Source organism: Glossina fuscipes, unplaced genomic scaffold (assembly GCF_014805625.2).
Source record: "Glossina fuscipes isolate IAEA_lab_2018 unplaced genomic scaffold, Yale_Gfus_2 3, whole genome shotgun sequence".
NCBI classification, from domain to species: domain Eukaryota; kingdom Metazoa; phylum Arthropoda; class Insecta; order Diptera; family Glossinidae; genus Glossina; species Glossina fuscipes.
Window position 1 is genome coordinate 13,027,358 of NW_023998417.1, and position 15,411 is coordinate 13,042,768.

At 33.1% G+C, this 15,411-nt stretch overlaps 1 protein-coding gene across 1 annotated transcript in view; it reads right to left on the reverse strand.

The window, feature by feature from the left end:
- Positions 1-249: 249 nt before the first annotated feature.
- Positions 250-15,411, reverse strand: part of LOC119635207 — a 48,539-nt gene continuing 33,377 nt past the window's right edge. Inside the window, exons 2-6 of the mRNA XM_038029898.1 lie at positions 14,068-14,221; positions 5,527-5,735; positions 2,252-2,385; positions 830-1,133; positions 250-482 (exon numbers count right to left, since the gene is read on the reverse strand). Of these exons, the coding sequence (XP_037885826.1) occupies positions 397-482; positions 830-1,133; positions 2,252-2,385; positions 5,527-5,735; positions 14,068-14,221 (887 nt within the window). The 3' untranslated portion in view covers positions 250-396. The remainder of the gene's footprint in view (positions 483-829; positions 1,134-2,251; positions 2,386-5,526; positions 5,736-14,067; positions 14,222-15,411) is intronic.

The window sequence follows — 15,411 nt, forward strand, 5'->3', positions numbered from 1 at the left end:
TCGAGCCCATAAGCTGTAAAGCATTAATGTTCATCATGTAAAGATCCTTGCAACGAAATGCAAAAAAAATAAAAAAAAAATAAAAAATAAGTACATTACTACATACTCACTTTTCAGTTACCAAAACTCTATGAACGAGTCGCAAATAGAATGACTTGGGATTCATTTTTTTGAATTTTTCGTTAAATCAAACTTTATTTGCTTTGAAAATTCATTTAGCTAAAAATACATTTCAACTCTTGTTCATTACCATCACCATCATCATCATCATCAGCATAATCATCATTTTAATTATTTCGTCATACACATACAATCATACACAATTTTAAACACTATATACGCTCTAAACATTTCCCTTAAATGTTAACTTATTTTGTATTAGACCGAATGCAGCAGCTAACTCCAACAACCTGTTTGCCATAAAGACACCGACATCGACATGATTAGCGCATAAATTAAACACTGTACGCTCGGAGAGGCATCTGAAATTAAGCCAAGCAAGAACAGAGCCACTACAGGTAAATCACATACAGTAAATAGTTCAACAAATATTACAAAACAACAACAGCAAGAACAATAACATATACGCATTGAACAAAACATTAGAAAGATGAATGACCAAATGTGTTGAACGAACGTGAGCATAATATAAATGCCGAGAATGCTACAATATCGTATAGGTGAGATATGAGATGAGATGAGATGAGATGAGATGAGGTGAGATGAGACGCGGTGTGTGTGTTTGATGGGGTGAGAGAGGTATACAAATGTGTTCCGGTGTACGGTGCACCGCGAACCCATGAACATCCCAAAACAGTTTTATACTTACCGGCAATGAACGCTAACCGTAATAGACTATCGCCGCCACTTGTACTACTCTGGCCCATTAGACGTTGTTTATGGCTGGCTGTGTCCTGTAAAGCCAAAATGGTGGCTGTAATTTTACTCTCCCTCCGTACACTGGCGATGGCCATTATGTCCGCAACACATTTCAATTCGAAAACCTCACTTTTCGCTATGAAACGTGGATCGTCGATGTGTATGCGTAATTGCAAATTGCTGGCATAAAGAAGGAAACCATCTGTGCTGCGTGTGATTTCATTGATTTGCGGTTGTATAGTTGTCAGGGGTGCCTAACCGTTTGACGAGAACGTTAACGTTGACGTTGACGTTTATCATCAATGCCGGATAATGATGGCACAGATTTTCCATGAAATATTTAAGTGAAAGATGAGCAAGAATAAGAGCAAGAAGTAAATTGAGATATTATCGATGAAATGTTTGAATATTTAATATTAGAAATGCAAGCGCGCATAAGTCTCATGTTCATCACATCATAATTACTAAACGCTGTTTAGCGCATTTGCAAACTGCAATGAGCAGGACGTTAACCGACGGATCATTCAATGGATGTGTGTGTGGACGGATGGTTGCAGCATGTACGATATATTGCATAAATGAAACGGTCTGCTAAGCACAGTAAGCACTGTGTAGGTAGCTTTGGCGTGAGTATAGGAAATGCCTAAGATATCGAAGCCCTATGATTGACAGGAAAGATACAAAGGAAACGCAATTTATTTGCGAATGATTGGTAAAGATTTGAATGCATTTTACTTTATATTGCAGAAAATTTTTCATTGACTTTCCCTTTCGTAATTTGTGTGGGTTTGTTAAATGCCAAACTACACTTTACATTACAATTTTAATCAAGGATACGTAAAGGGATAAAAACACTTTCGCTTATACAAAGCTCGCATCATGCAATAAATCACAGATCACCAGCGTATAAAGACTATCCGATGGGGGAAATAGAGAGGGATAAGACATTAAAGAGGGAGAGAGAGAGAGATAGAGAGAGATAAAGTTTTTACAGTATCCAAAGAACATCATCACCATCTAGTCGTTATATATATATATATGTATAAATATATATATATACATAGTGTATATAGCAGCTATACACAAATGTATGCATATGTGTACATGCACTCAGGATAGTTTAAATTGCTTTTCTATTTATTGTGTACATTCTGGTGAATGTGTTGTTTGGCAAAAATAAAACAAAACCAAAAAAAAAAAAAAGACAAGAAAAAAGACCGAAATGTTATAAAACATAGAAACCATGGAATTGGTGAATAAACAAAACTAAAAACTGAAAATTCGAAAAAGTGCTTTGCGATATTGTACGATTAAATGGCAGCAATACGTACATATGTTCGGATGTATGCTTATAAGTCGTAAGCTAACATACCGTTTTATTGTTGATATACCAGGTAAGTGTCGCCGGGGGATTTGACCATTCTGAACTGCAATTCAACATAATAAGGTCACCGTATCTGTAGGTATGTTGAAGACCGCTGATAAATGGATCAAATTTCGGCAAAACTGTAAATGAAAAAAAAAAGAAGAAGAAGAGAGCAACCGTTTACTTCGACGACAATAGCAGCAACAAAACAAAGCCATTAACCGTTCCATATAAATTTTATGTATCCTTAGAACAATGCAATAACACCTTATATACGTATGTATGCATTTCTTTAAGTGTTATTAAATAATAGAATTAAATGTCACTCATACGCCATATACAGAGACTTTTTCTGTGTTCAGGAAATTGAAAAATAATAAAACAAAAAAAAAGAAGAATTTTACAAATGAAATTTCTTTCCATTGAAGGATTCAAAAAAAAAAAAAAACGAAACCAAAAGAAAATGTCATCAAATGCAATACATTAGATACAGTACGAAAGTTATTCATTTAAAATGTCTATACCGTTTATCCTTTGCACTGACGACGACTACGTTTTTACACTCTTACTTTGCATAGAATTGAATTTTCTCATTCTATGCAAGTAAATGCCATAAAATTTTATATAAATTCAGTGTATTTGACTCGTAGAAGAGCTTTCAGCCAAACGGCGATTGAGAATTGCCGGGTATGGGGTTTATTGCTTAATGAGCTTGTACCACCTTTCGTTCTGTCATTGTGTCATAACATAAGTAAAAATGCTGTCATTTTGTCATATTATAAAATAAAAATTCTCCAATTTCAAATAAATGGCATTAAACAACGCAAACTTTATTAAATTTTTCACATTTTAGAACGCAGAAAACCAATGTTTGATCGAAAACTAACTTTGATCTGACAAGATTGTGATACACACGCATAAACAGATATTATTTAAACCACTATAACGGCGGAATTGTAATTCCCTACGCGGGCCTACACACTTTTTAGAAATCATACGAAGTATTTTGTTTATAGATTTCAAACTTTTTTCCCCGCTCTACATAGTTTCGCTTACGTTTAGCATCAATGAACACTTGGTTCAATAAGTTTGTATTTTATACTATGAACTTATTGATTGAAATTGTAGCCGGACTGTGCGAAATGCTTTGAAGATATTTTAGTAAAATTTCACGTTCATTAAAAAATAAAAACAAAAAGGCAAACTATATTTCTCATGATTTTGATAGCAAATGAATTTCATGTTGGAAAAAAAAAAAAAGCCGAAGCATTCCAAATGGTGAATTGAAGCACAGCACTCTAGTAATGGCCGCTACTATTCGTTTCTTTCATTTAAACAAGACCCACTCTACAGAACTTGCAAGAGCGTTTTCGCCAAGACATTCCCAGATAAGAGTTTTGCAAAGTTTCGTACGAGTATTTCTTGAGATTCGTGGCAATTAATTTTCGCAAAAGCACTGAAGTGTTATTTTTGTTTTTGATGTGTGAAAGAAGTCGCGTATAGAATTACAGAGTCCTAATAAATCTTCATTGTAGTTAACAATAACAAGGGAATTGTTGGAGATTCCCTGCGAATTCTCTCCCTGAGATAAAATTAACTTAGTCATCTATATTCACGGGAAACGTGACAACCAAGCAACGGTTCATTGCATTTGCACGAAGCGTGAACTTGTACACATTCATATACGTTTCACATTTAGTATGTTTATCACGTTCGTCAATATTTTGTTGGGGTTTGCAAAGCCACTACGTTTTGTTTTTTGTTTAAAGTCAATTGTATTTACTGTCAAAAGTCTCATTCATTTCGAATTTTGTACTGAAAAGTCTAAACATCTTAGTCGATATGAAAACAAAGTTCATTACGAAGCTTAATAATTATTATGTGTCTGTTGTTTTGATATCGTGCGTATGGCAATACGATTTTGCTCTTCATAAGAAAATTTAATCGATTTTCTCTAAGCTTCTAATTTGTAAATGGTAGTAGTAAGTGTACTTTTCGAGAATAATCGTTTAACTGAATCTATGCTTACACTGCCAATTAAAAAGCTGTCAAAAGCAGCTCATGCTTCTTTTAAATGCAAAAATTAATTAAAATCGATTTGTCTTTATTAACAAAGAGCGTTATTAATTCTTTGAAGCCTTGTTTCTCTCATTACAACTAAAATTTATGAAAATATTGCTTTGTTAAGCATAATTTTAAAAATTTTTTAAATGTTTTTTTGTTTTTTTTTTATTAATTAACAATAATTATGTCGGAGGTGATACAATATCTTTTGGCTTCTAGATGTTGTCTTAAAGGATTTAAGGGGTTTAAGAGGAGCGAAGAAATGAATCCGTGTTGCGAGTAAAGTCCCTGCGTTATATACATAGGTGCTTGCTATTTTGAGAACTTTACTAATAACTCTGTACGTGTAGCGTTGATTTGAAATGGCGCTCTTGCTAGCCTGATTAGGGCAATCTTCCACAGCTAGAAGCGTTGAGTATTCACAGGCGGATGAAGAGGTTTTGTGTTAAAGAGAACATGGCCCGTGCTTAAGAACTTTCTGTCCAACTTCAAGGTTAACCTTAAAACCTAACACTCGCATTCCAACTATATTTCGAAACTTGAATTATAATTTTAGCCTCCGACCGCTTAAAGCTCATCATTAATCTTAACTTCATCTTCAACTTCGCAACCTAAAAAATATTTCTCATATAGGCGATGTATGTTAAACCTCGCGTATATTGTTGAACATCAAGGTATCCAATGTAATAATCGAATAAATACACTTTTTTTTTCTAATCACTCAGAGACCCATAATCTGCTACAAACACGTATAAAAAAAAAAACAAGTGGGGCAGGCAACATCTTCTTTAACTAAGCGTTTGTTTGGCTCTTAGGCTAAATCTTGCTTTCCTGTCAACAGTGTAGATTTGCATTCTATTTCTATGGCATCGTTTATGTTTCGTGTGTGTGTGTGTGTTACACGATGCGAAATATAGATATAGATAAATCCAGTTGTGTAAGCGACTTATTTCCTCTTCTCTCTGAAAACCTTCCCAATAACCAAATAACAATTTATCGTCCTGCCAGTTAAAAAGTAACCTTTTTAAACTTTTATTCGTTACGGTTGAAGAGGAGTAAATAACGGAATAGGGGAGAAAATGCTTTTCTCTAATGAGAAGGATAACTAGTGAAGACTTAAAGCATTAATATCGTTTAAATTTTTAATTTATTATATTTGTTGGCAGTCGGATGGCGAGAAATGAGTAACTAACTACCCGTTTAGTTTATGAACGTACCGCCTACAGTCATGTTGGCCGTTTTATCGATTAATTTGAATTCGGGTGCATCACCAGACACCTCGCAGCGATAAGAGCCGGAGGAGTGAACACTGAGTTTTTCCAATTCGACATTACATATAAATTGATTGCAATGCGATGAGCCGTCGGCAATGGTAACACCTTTGACAGGAAACCAATTTGTAGTGGGCGGCGTGAGCGGAGAGTATCTGCAATAACAGAACATGACGATAATACAACATTTACACGTTTCTACGTAGAAAGATTGATTTAGAAATAAAACTGAAAACAACAACGAAAACACTGAACCAACAAAACTAACGAACACATAAAATGTGAAATGCAAACGTTACGAGAATAATTTCAAATTCATGCTGTATAAAAAAAAAAAAACAAAAAAGAAAAAAAAAATAAAATTAAGCAAAAAAAAAAAAAAAAAAAAAAAAAAAAAAAAAAAAAAACAAAAAAAAAAATAGAAGCGACATTTTATGCAAAGCAAGATATTTAACAAATGTTAAACAAATGTAAGAACGTGTTCGGTAACGAGGCAGCACTATCAGTAAAAAAAAAAAAAAAAAGCAGAAAGGATATAACCCAAAAAGGGGTTCGGTAGCAGATAAATGACGCTTCAGGTCCCAGCATATTGTTTCTTCGTGCTTCCTGATTTTGTTTAACAAAATTGCACACAATTTACATTAAAAGTCATAAAACAAAAAAGTAATTGAATTGAATTTTTTTTTTATATTTTTTTTTCTTATTTGTACTCTAGTGTTGCTGTTGATGTCGTTCATCTCTTTTCTTATACATTTCAAGTATACGTTAGCAGTCACATTTACCCTTTCAGCTTTTTTTTTTTATTTCGACAAATTTTTTCTTATAAGGCAAAATGAAAAACAAAAAATGGCGGATGTGCACATTTTCAATTTGCATTTAAAAAAAAAAAGAGAAAAGAAGAAAAGTAATGTAGAAGCCATGTTAAATATGCAAAGCTTTAAAAAAATACATACAAGCGCACAGCCGTAAGCTCATACAAATACATTTTATGTAGAAAAATATTCAAATTGAAATTGAAATCAATTTTGTTTGTTGAACAAAAAGGGGAAAAGCGAAAAAAAGCACAAAAAAAAAAAAAAAAATTAGCGGAAAAGCTCTACGCGGCTTAAAACGAATTTTGACGACCCAACAAATACTTTGCTCGTGCAATTTTTCTAACAATCAATGCAAGATACATATAATGTGTGTGTGTGTGTGTATGTGTCTATATGAAGCAGATTAAGCGGCCTAAACAAATATGCACTCCATTAAGAGAGATCCTATAAAGTCGCATAAACTGCCAGAGTATACGAGTGCGAAATGAATGAATGAATGAATGAACTGAAAGTATGATTGCATTTATGTACTGTTTACATGAATTAGTGTAATGCGTATAAACGTTGGTTTAAAAGTAAGAAGAAGAGAGAATACTTATGATTTTTCAAATTTGCTCTCGACATAGGAAGAATGTTGTCTCGACTATTTATTGCTCGTCAGACTACTTGTCAACTTTCCTTGTACCATACTTCACTCTGTCATTGTAATTGTCGTCGCGGTTGCTTGTAAAAGCGCTTACAGATCAAAAATGAAAAAGTTAGTGTTATCTGCCGACATACTAACTTACTTTGCTCATTCGATCCACACACAGATCACAGCAGCAGCAGTCACAGCAGCAACAGTTGCGATTTCCCGGTTTCAATAAAAGCTGCTTTCTCTGCGATAAACGTTAGAGAAATGCAGTGCGACGTTATCTCTTATCGAAGAGGGGAATTTTTGTTATATGAATAGAAGTCTGAAGCCTGAATAGAAATTTCTACGATTGTTAGTATATTTTGCTCTCAAAAGCAATCGTTCTTCGTACCAACTGACTATGAGTAGTGCTCACCATTTTGCTAATAAGTATCTTTAAATACTTTCGAAACTCGTCCGGGTTGATATTATACTCTCTTCATATATTCATAAATCTTTATGGATATTTTCCATAACATACAAAGATGCTATGTTATTACCACCTTGGTCAGCGTGTGTGTCAGTCATCAACTGAAGAACGTATTAACTTGAAGTGAAATTAAATCAGAAAATTCTCTAAAAAAAAAGTAATGAAAACAAAAATAGAGCAACTACGTTAAATCGGATCATCACTTTTGGTGCCATAAATGTGTACAACGATTATCAAAGAGGTCATGTGGAACGAAAAATTAAATACTCTTCTATGCTTTGGTAGCATTAAAAAAAAAAAAAGAAAACACAAAGAGAGAAACGGTAGAGAAAAGTAAGGACTTTTTTTGGTCACGAAATCCCGTTTAGTCAGCCTCAAAGCCGTTTAGTAGATGGTTCGTTTGAAATCAAAAAACATCATCCGTGGGAAAAAGGCGACGGTGGTGACTAAATGGAATGAGAGTGAAAAGAACGGAAATGTCTTAACACCGCATGCAATTTTTGATGACGATTTTCATTGATTATACGCTAAAGTACCGAATCGACCATAACCGCATCATCAACACCACCACCACCACCACCACCAAATACGTTACCATTATCTTTAGTTAAGCATATATATACACACGCACACGTAAAAGACAAGTAGCAAGAATTTTGGCCTGCGGTGAAAATTCTCAGTCACACATTGAGAATAGTTAAAATGCGTGAATGTGTTTGTGTGCAATTCGTTTTTTTTTTTTTTTCGACATTATTCCGGCATTTGTCATATGCAAGCGCTGTGTAAACCTATGCATGAAATACTTTTTAAATGCCTGTGTTTGTAAGTATGTCCGATTGAATTCTTCGTCGTTCTCAAACGTTTAGCATTAAAAATATAAAATTTTTCTTTTTTTTTGTTCTCTCTCTTTTTGAAATATTTTTATGGTTTTTCACTTTTTTTTTTTTTTTTTTTTTAATTTTACTGCTTTTTATATAACATAAGCGATTTCGTTTTCCTTTTTTTGCCTGTTTGTCGCTTTGCCGGCTATTTTATTAGCATATCGTTGCTGCAAATGGTCTTTATCCGTTTTTCGTTAATTCGCTTTTATTTGATTTGTCGCTTTACGGTCACCATTGCCAAAGATTCAGTTCGGTTTGTTGGTTAGTGCCTTTTTGTATTCAACTTTATTTGATTTGGTTATGGGTTTAGTCTTCTCTCTTCTCTCTCTTGGGCTGCTTTGTTATTGGTCGGAAAACAGCTAGAACAACAGTTTGTGAGTAAGGCGGACAGAGAAATATGCAAACTGCTTTTCATACATAACCGAACAGGAACTTTCAGTTATCCAGAGCTTTTGTGATCAGGTCTGATAAATTCTTACTCAGTGCTCATTACTTTATTGAAACGATACCTGGAAAACTTCTCTTTGTTCAGGCTTAAAAGCAAACGGCTTCAGACGATCGCTTGTCAACAAGAGGATCTTCGTTGTCGTAGTTTTAGTGCAAGTTTTAGTGCTTACGTGCATGAAAAGAAGAAGAATTAGTTGGTTCTTATACGATTCTTATTCTCTCCCTTTGTCAAGCAATGTCTTTACTCCAAAAACATATAACGGTAACCCGGAATTGCTACTCAAGCCGTGAAGATAAGGCCTTAGAGTAGAAGGCCGCAATCCACAATAATGCAGACCTAATGTAGAATACTATGGGCTCGAGATGATACTTTCTTGAAATGCCTAATCTTGTTTAATGTCCTCTGATTCCTTCCTTGCTCTGATTTTCTTATTGTGTCTTGGAAGCGAAATAAAAGTTCGATCTGAACCTTTTTGTTTGATTTCTATCTAGATTTCAATTTCTTTATGTTTCCTTTTGCGAATTGGCTTTTTGTGTGCGAACGATTGTGCATATAGCTTTTATGTACATTTTATGTTTGCTGTTAAAAGCCAATTGTCGGCACAGCTATGAAATATTTTAATTGAATATTTTGTCCCACTTTATTTAGGAGGTTTTCTCGATGCCGTAATTCGTTTTTAATTTTTTTTTATATATTTTTGAAAGGAATTTTTTATTTTTATTTTAAAGGGAAATATACTGCAAAATTTTTATTGCTCTTATTGTTAAAAACCAAAAAAAAAAATGCAGGGAATAAAAATAGATTTAAAAAAGAAAATATCGATAAAAATTAAAAATTTCGACAAAACCCATTAATTGCTTGTAATCAACTGTGGCATAGTCTTGCGGGCCATGATTGTAGCGTAGTTGCATAGATACATAAATGTATGCATATATATGTATATTGATTCACACATTCAAACGTTAAGGGAAATTGCAAATAACCATTGCGGTTAGCAAAAGTGAGAATTTTATAAATGCTGGTAATGGGTTTTATACAATTTTTTTGTGAATTTAAAAATTTGAATACGGCTTTGGGCAGACGACATACATATATATACATATATATATATACGTATATATTGGATATCCAGAATCAGCATATATTGGTTCAAATTGAAATGTTAAAGCATTTTATATAAATTTAGAATGCAATTTTTTCGATTTTTCACAAAAGCCACAAAACCGGAAGTCAAATAATTTAGCTTTCTATTTTTTTTTAAATGAAGAAAAAAGACAAAAAAAAACTTAAAAAACGCAATTCTTTAATGTAACAATGAAAAATTAAATTCTTGCTCTTGAGTGCTCTTTGAAAACTATTTTATTAACTTGTGTTTAAAGTTTGCCTATAGTTCATAGTCACAATTGATGGAGTATTGGCGAAAAAGCACATAACCCTTACGCTTCGCGCCTCTTCGAGTACTAATGGCCTGTTTGCTTATAGTGTGAAAATCCTTGGAATAGAATAATGTTTACTTTCCCCTCTATGACTAATGAATCCAAAATGTGTAAATGAAGATTTTTGATGGCCTGAGGGCAATCTGATGGTAGTTTATATAAGAATTCTGTTTCATCACATGCATGTATGTCATTGATGATTGTTGGCATAGAAATTCTTTGTGGAAGCCTGTCTTTCAGATTATTTGGCAGCAAACAGCAGTCTTGCCATTTGTGAAGACTCCGATTATCGCTTGCCGAAAAAATTCCATCTACGCAATCTTGTTGCCTTAACTTTCAATGAATGTTGAGACAGACGAAATAACAAAAAAAAAAAAACAAAATATATTTCAATAGCTAATCGTGGAATGGATTAAGGCTAGGTCAAGCCAAGCAGCCCGCAGATGAAGTATTCCGTCTCCGGCAAACAGATTTTAAAAAAAATTTGGTTGGAATCGCTTGTAGCCAAATGGGAGCTGATATGTCTACTACTGAGATTATCACATCTACCTTAATTAAGTCGGAAAGTTAAGACAAAGGTAAACATCAATAAAATTTTCCTTGAGATCAACGTGAGTTTGCAAATTTGCAGATGCGCTTGGTGTAGACATATATATGCACATGTATGTATCAGACGAAGAACATTAAAGGTTTTCTACCCAGCGTATCTCAGCGTGAATCGTCTACTGTTGATGCGCGGAATTCTAAAGGAGGAAAGTAGAAGACAAGCAAGAATAACTCATTGGTAATTTGCTATATTCTGAAAGAGGAAGAAGAAGAAGACAAGCAAAAATCCTTCATTGGGGATTTACTAAATTCTAGGAAAGGAAGAAAAGGAAAACAAGCAGTAAGCGGTAAGGGACAAGAATTAATTAAAATAAATACTAAACACAATAAGTGCGGAATACATTGGTTTCCTCGCTCCATCCGGAACAACATGGAAGACGCGTTAGCCCAACATTTTCAATCCGAATATTTTGGTCGTCCGTTCGTACAAAATGCCTGCTATTTTTTTATCCTGCATTCGTTGTCATATGCGCTGCGTATAGCAAACGGATCGTGAAGGCTAATATCGCTTCGCAATCTGTTAGCGATGGATGTAAAAAATTTCATTTATATTGTTTTAATTAAATTTCAATTTTAAAATTTTATTTACAGTGAAAACTTACATATACATTGTGCATGTTTATGTGCATGAGTGTATGTGTGCATATATATATATATGTGTGTGCATATATACACGTTGTTTTATTGCTATCATATCATATTTGGTCGCATTGTTTATTTAATGCCATTTCATGTAATGAAAAGTTTGTTGCAAAATTGATAAAAAAAAAAAAAAATAAAAAAAATTAAAGACATTTTTATATATATTTTATTCGCAAATATGAATGAAAAAATGAAAAATTCTATGAAAATGAAAATTTATTTAGTAACTGACACAAAAATGACATATTCAAATGGTGTCGACAATAAATTAATTAAATGTCAACGCGCTGTATTAACATTGAGTGGTCGGGGACCCACTTATAAACTCGCATTTATTGGACATGAGAGTAAAAAAATAAAATAACAACAACGAGATAAAAAACTTGACAAATATGTAAGCATATGCACACATATGCATATACAAACATAATTGGGTTAGTGTTTGTTTATTAATTTGTTTGTATTATATACAGTTTTTAAATAAATTAGCTATAGAAAGGCAGCGAGAAAGGGAAAGAGAAAAAGAACTCAACTTTGTGTTACATTTTCAATTTTTTAATATACTTTTTGAATTAAATGTGACATATACGCCAGTTTTAACTTTATTACACGAGCGCACATACGCACACATAAAAATATGCAATTTTTTGCAATTGCACGAAACACACGGCAATAGTATAAGCCAAGTGTGATAGCAACAGATTTTCAATATTCCAAAAAGGAAAAAAAAAAAAAGGAAGAGAATTGAAAACTTTAAATGAGATAAGTGAGAAAGGACTATTTCACTTTAGGACGAATCTTTGTTACCCATGTTATCCGTGAGATGATTTTGTATGTAGGAAGAGCATATATTCACACATAAAATCGATCAAACAATTGAAAGGTATATGGGTGTGCATGCTTCATTAGCGTATATCGAAAATTTAGTTTCAACGCTTTTCTGCAACTGCTGGCCGTCGAAATTTCAATTATCCGCAATGGAGAAAGTAAAACAGATGGTCACACTTTCCTTCCCATTGTTGCCGGATTCCATTTAATAATCAAGTAAATTGGTCGATGGGGCCATTCACAAGTTGCAAGAAGCCTTTAAACCTTTGTACATTCACTGCAGCATATTGAAGTCCGTAAATGGAAATTTGAAATCATCTAAATAGAGTTAAGAATTCGGTCTAACACTGCATTAATATATATATATATATATATATAAGATGGAGATGGGATAAGTAATTTATTGGGGAGTGCTGCTGTCTTTCATTGGATTAAATTAAAGGATAAAATAAACGGCATAATAATCATAGCTATGGGTACGCAATAGTCGTTTGAATACTTAATCTTTTTGTAAATAAATTTTTGTTTTTCAATAGTTTTTTTTAAAATTTTTTTATTTATTTATTCAACTAATATGATCAATTGCTAAAGGGGTGTATTCATCATAGCGAAGTGAGGAAAGAGAGAGGAAAAAGAGAGAGAGAGAGAGAGAGGAAAAAGAGAGAGAGAGAGAGAGAGAGGAAAAAGAGAGTGAGAGAGAGGAAAAAGAGAGAGAGAGAGAGGAAAAAGAGAGAGAGAGAGGGAAAAGAGAGAGAGAGAGAGAGAGAGAGAGAGAGAGAGAGAGAGATTAATAGTAAATAAAATTTGCTCCAACACGATAAGGATTGAACCCGCATATGCTCAAGTTTTCTATAACATAAATGGAAGGATATACAGGACAAGCCAAGTTTAACTTCCATCTCGGTATTGTGTTAACTGTCAATGGGTCCGTTGGTAGTCACACAAGAGCGACTCTGGGAAAAAATTTATGGATCAACTTCAAGTTCGTTAAGTTTTTTACACCCTAGACTATAGCAGTGTCATTTGTCCCTTTTCTTCTCTTGCAACGCTTTACTCCAGTTAGCTTTCATCGCATCCCGCTCATTAACTCGTTTTATTCGATAACTACATCAAAGGTATTTTCATGGAAGACATAATTCGCCACTTTTTGGCGTCTGCCACTATATTGACTAAAGAAATGAAAATAATAGAGCTCAATATTTAAGATCTCTATGGAGTGTGCTTGAACTTTTGTGTACGCTTTCTTTCGCAGACGGCGTATTCATCCTTCAGTTTCAAAGATAAACATCCGTGTGAGGAAGTCATCCTAATACACAATATTATGCAAATTGGATGAGCAAGTTATCTATTACTTATATATAACAAATTGAATTATAAACTTAATATGCCGTTACATACGTATGATGTTGGATGAATGTAAAAAGTGAAAAGGAAATGAAATAAAATTTATGGCAAATTGAAATTGTGTCATAATGTATAAAGCGTTCTAGAGGGATTGACAGAAATGATACAAATAACCGATGTACGTGCGTACCCGAAAAAGCAAAAAAAAAAAAACAAGTAACAAAGGAAATCAATATTTTTCTGGGAATGCCAATATCCAGCATGCACAATAGCTGTAATCAAAAAATCAAACGCAAGCTGCACGCAAAAGAATAAGGATAATGCAATTAAAACAAAAAAAAAAAAAAAAAAAAAATAAATAAATAAATAAACAAATAAATTTACCTGAAAAACTCTTGGCCATCTTTGTACCATTTGACTGAGTTGAGCGTTCGATTTCCTATTTCGTAACTGCAAAACAATTTGGCTTTTTGCGTGGCGTCAATTATGCGCGGGACGGAGAGATTTGAAAGGTATAAAGCCTGATTGAGATGAATATTAAAAAAAAAAAAATAAAAAAAAAAAAAAAAGGAATGAAAGACAAATAGGCTAAGTAAGTACTTGTTATTGTTGTTGCTGTTGCTGTTGCTGTTGTTGGATTTTCTTTTCAATACACAAACCTGAACGTCATTAAAGTGTACTTGATATATAAAACGCATTCGCTTAATGATTCATTCATTTGCATCAACCATGTAAAATATTCATTTTAAACACCGTCAGTCATGTTTTATACCACAACGACATATATATATATATATATGTGTGTGCATTGATTCTTTTGCCTTCCAACATATACATATACAATGACATCTCGCGCATGAGAATAATGTAGCAAAATTCACTTTCAATTGTCAGGTATCATGTAACACGTATGTGCAACAATTCGCGCATATGTGTGTGCGAGTGTGTGTGAATGAGTGTTTGTGAATTTCTTTTTTTTGTTTTTTTTTTTGTTTTTAATGCTTGTTATCGGCTTAACGTTGATTAAAAATTCAATAATTATGTTACGAAAGATTTTCATTCGTTCGCTGGATGCTTTTTTAAAGCCTTGCTCGTTTCGCGCCGAACTTTCCGTAATCTGTTAATTTAATCATATTCATTGGGAAATGCTCTTAAGTGCTCAAATGAATTTAAATTGTTTGTTTTTTGCTGTTGGTAGAAAAAGATTCTATTAACTTTTTGCCTATGCGTTGCATTGGCGTATAAAATAATTAAATTTAAAAAAAAATCCTCGTTATAAAACATTGAATTATTTTTATTTTATGCATTGAGTCTATGAGTTTTATAAATCGACTTTTTCCTTTACAGTCATTAACGGCGATTTATTGGTACAGGAATACTGTTAATTTTTTTTTTTTTTTTTTTTTGGTGACTTCTGTTGACTTAATTTGAATTTTGGTGAGATTGTTTTTTTTTTTTCCTTTTGTTAAACGATACCATCTAATTGAGCTAACATTTTATTTATTTAAGTTCATCTGACGTGACATTTTCATTACCAGATTATTTATGAGATATGCATGCGATAATTGGCTGTGTGAGTAGCATTGGTTGTTGCCACATAATAGAAACATATAAACGATATTTGATATAACAACTGTAAACAATTTATTTCAAGCTTTATACATCGTTTTTACTAATTGCGTGCGAATCGTTTTTCGAATTTTCAAAAGTTCATATTTCATAAAGCCT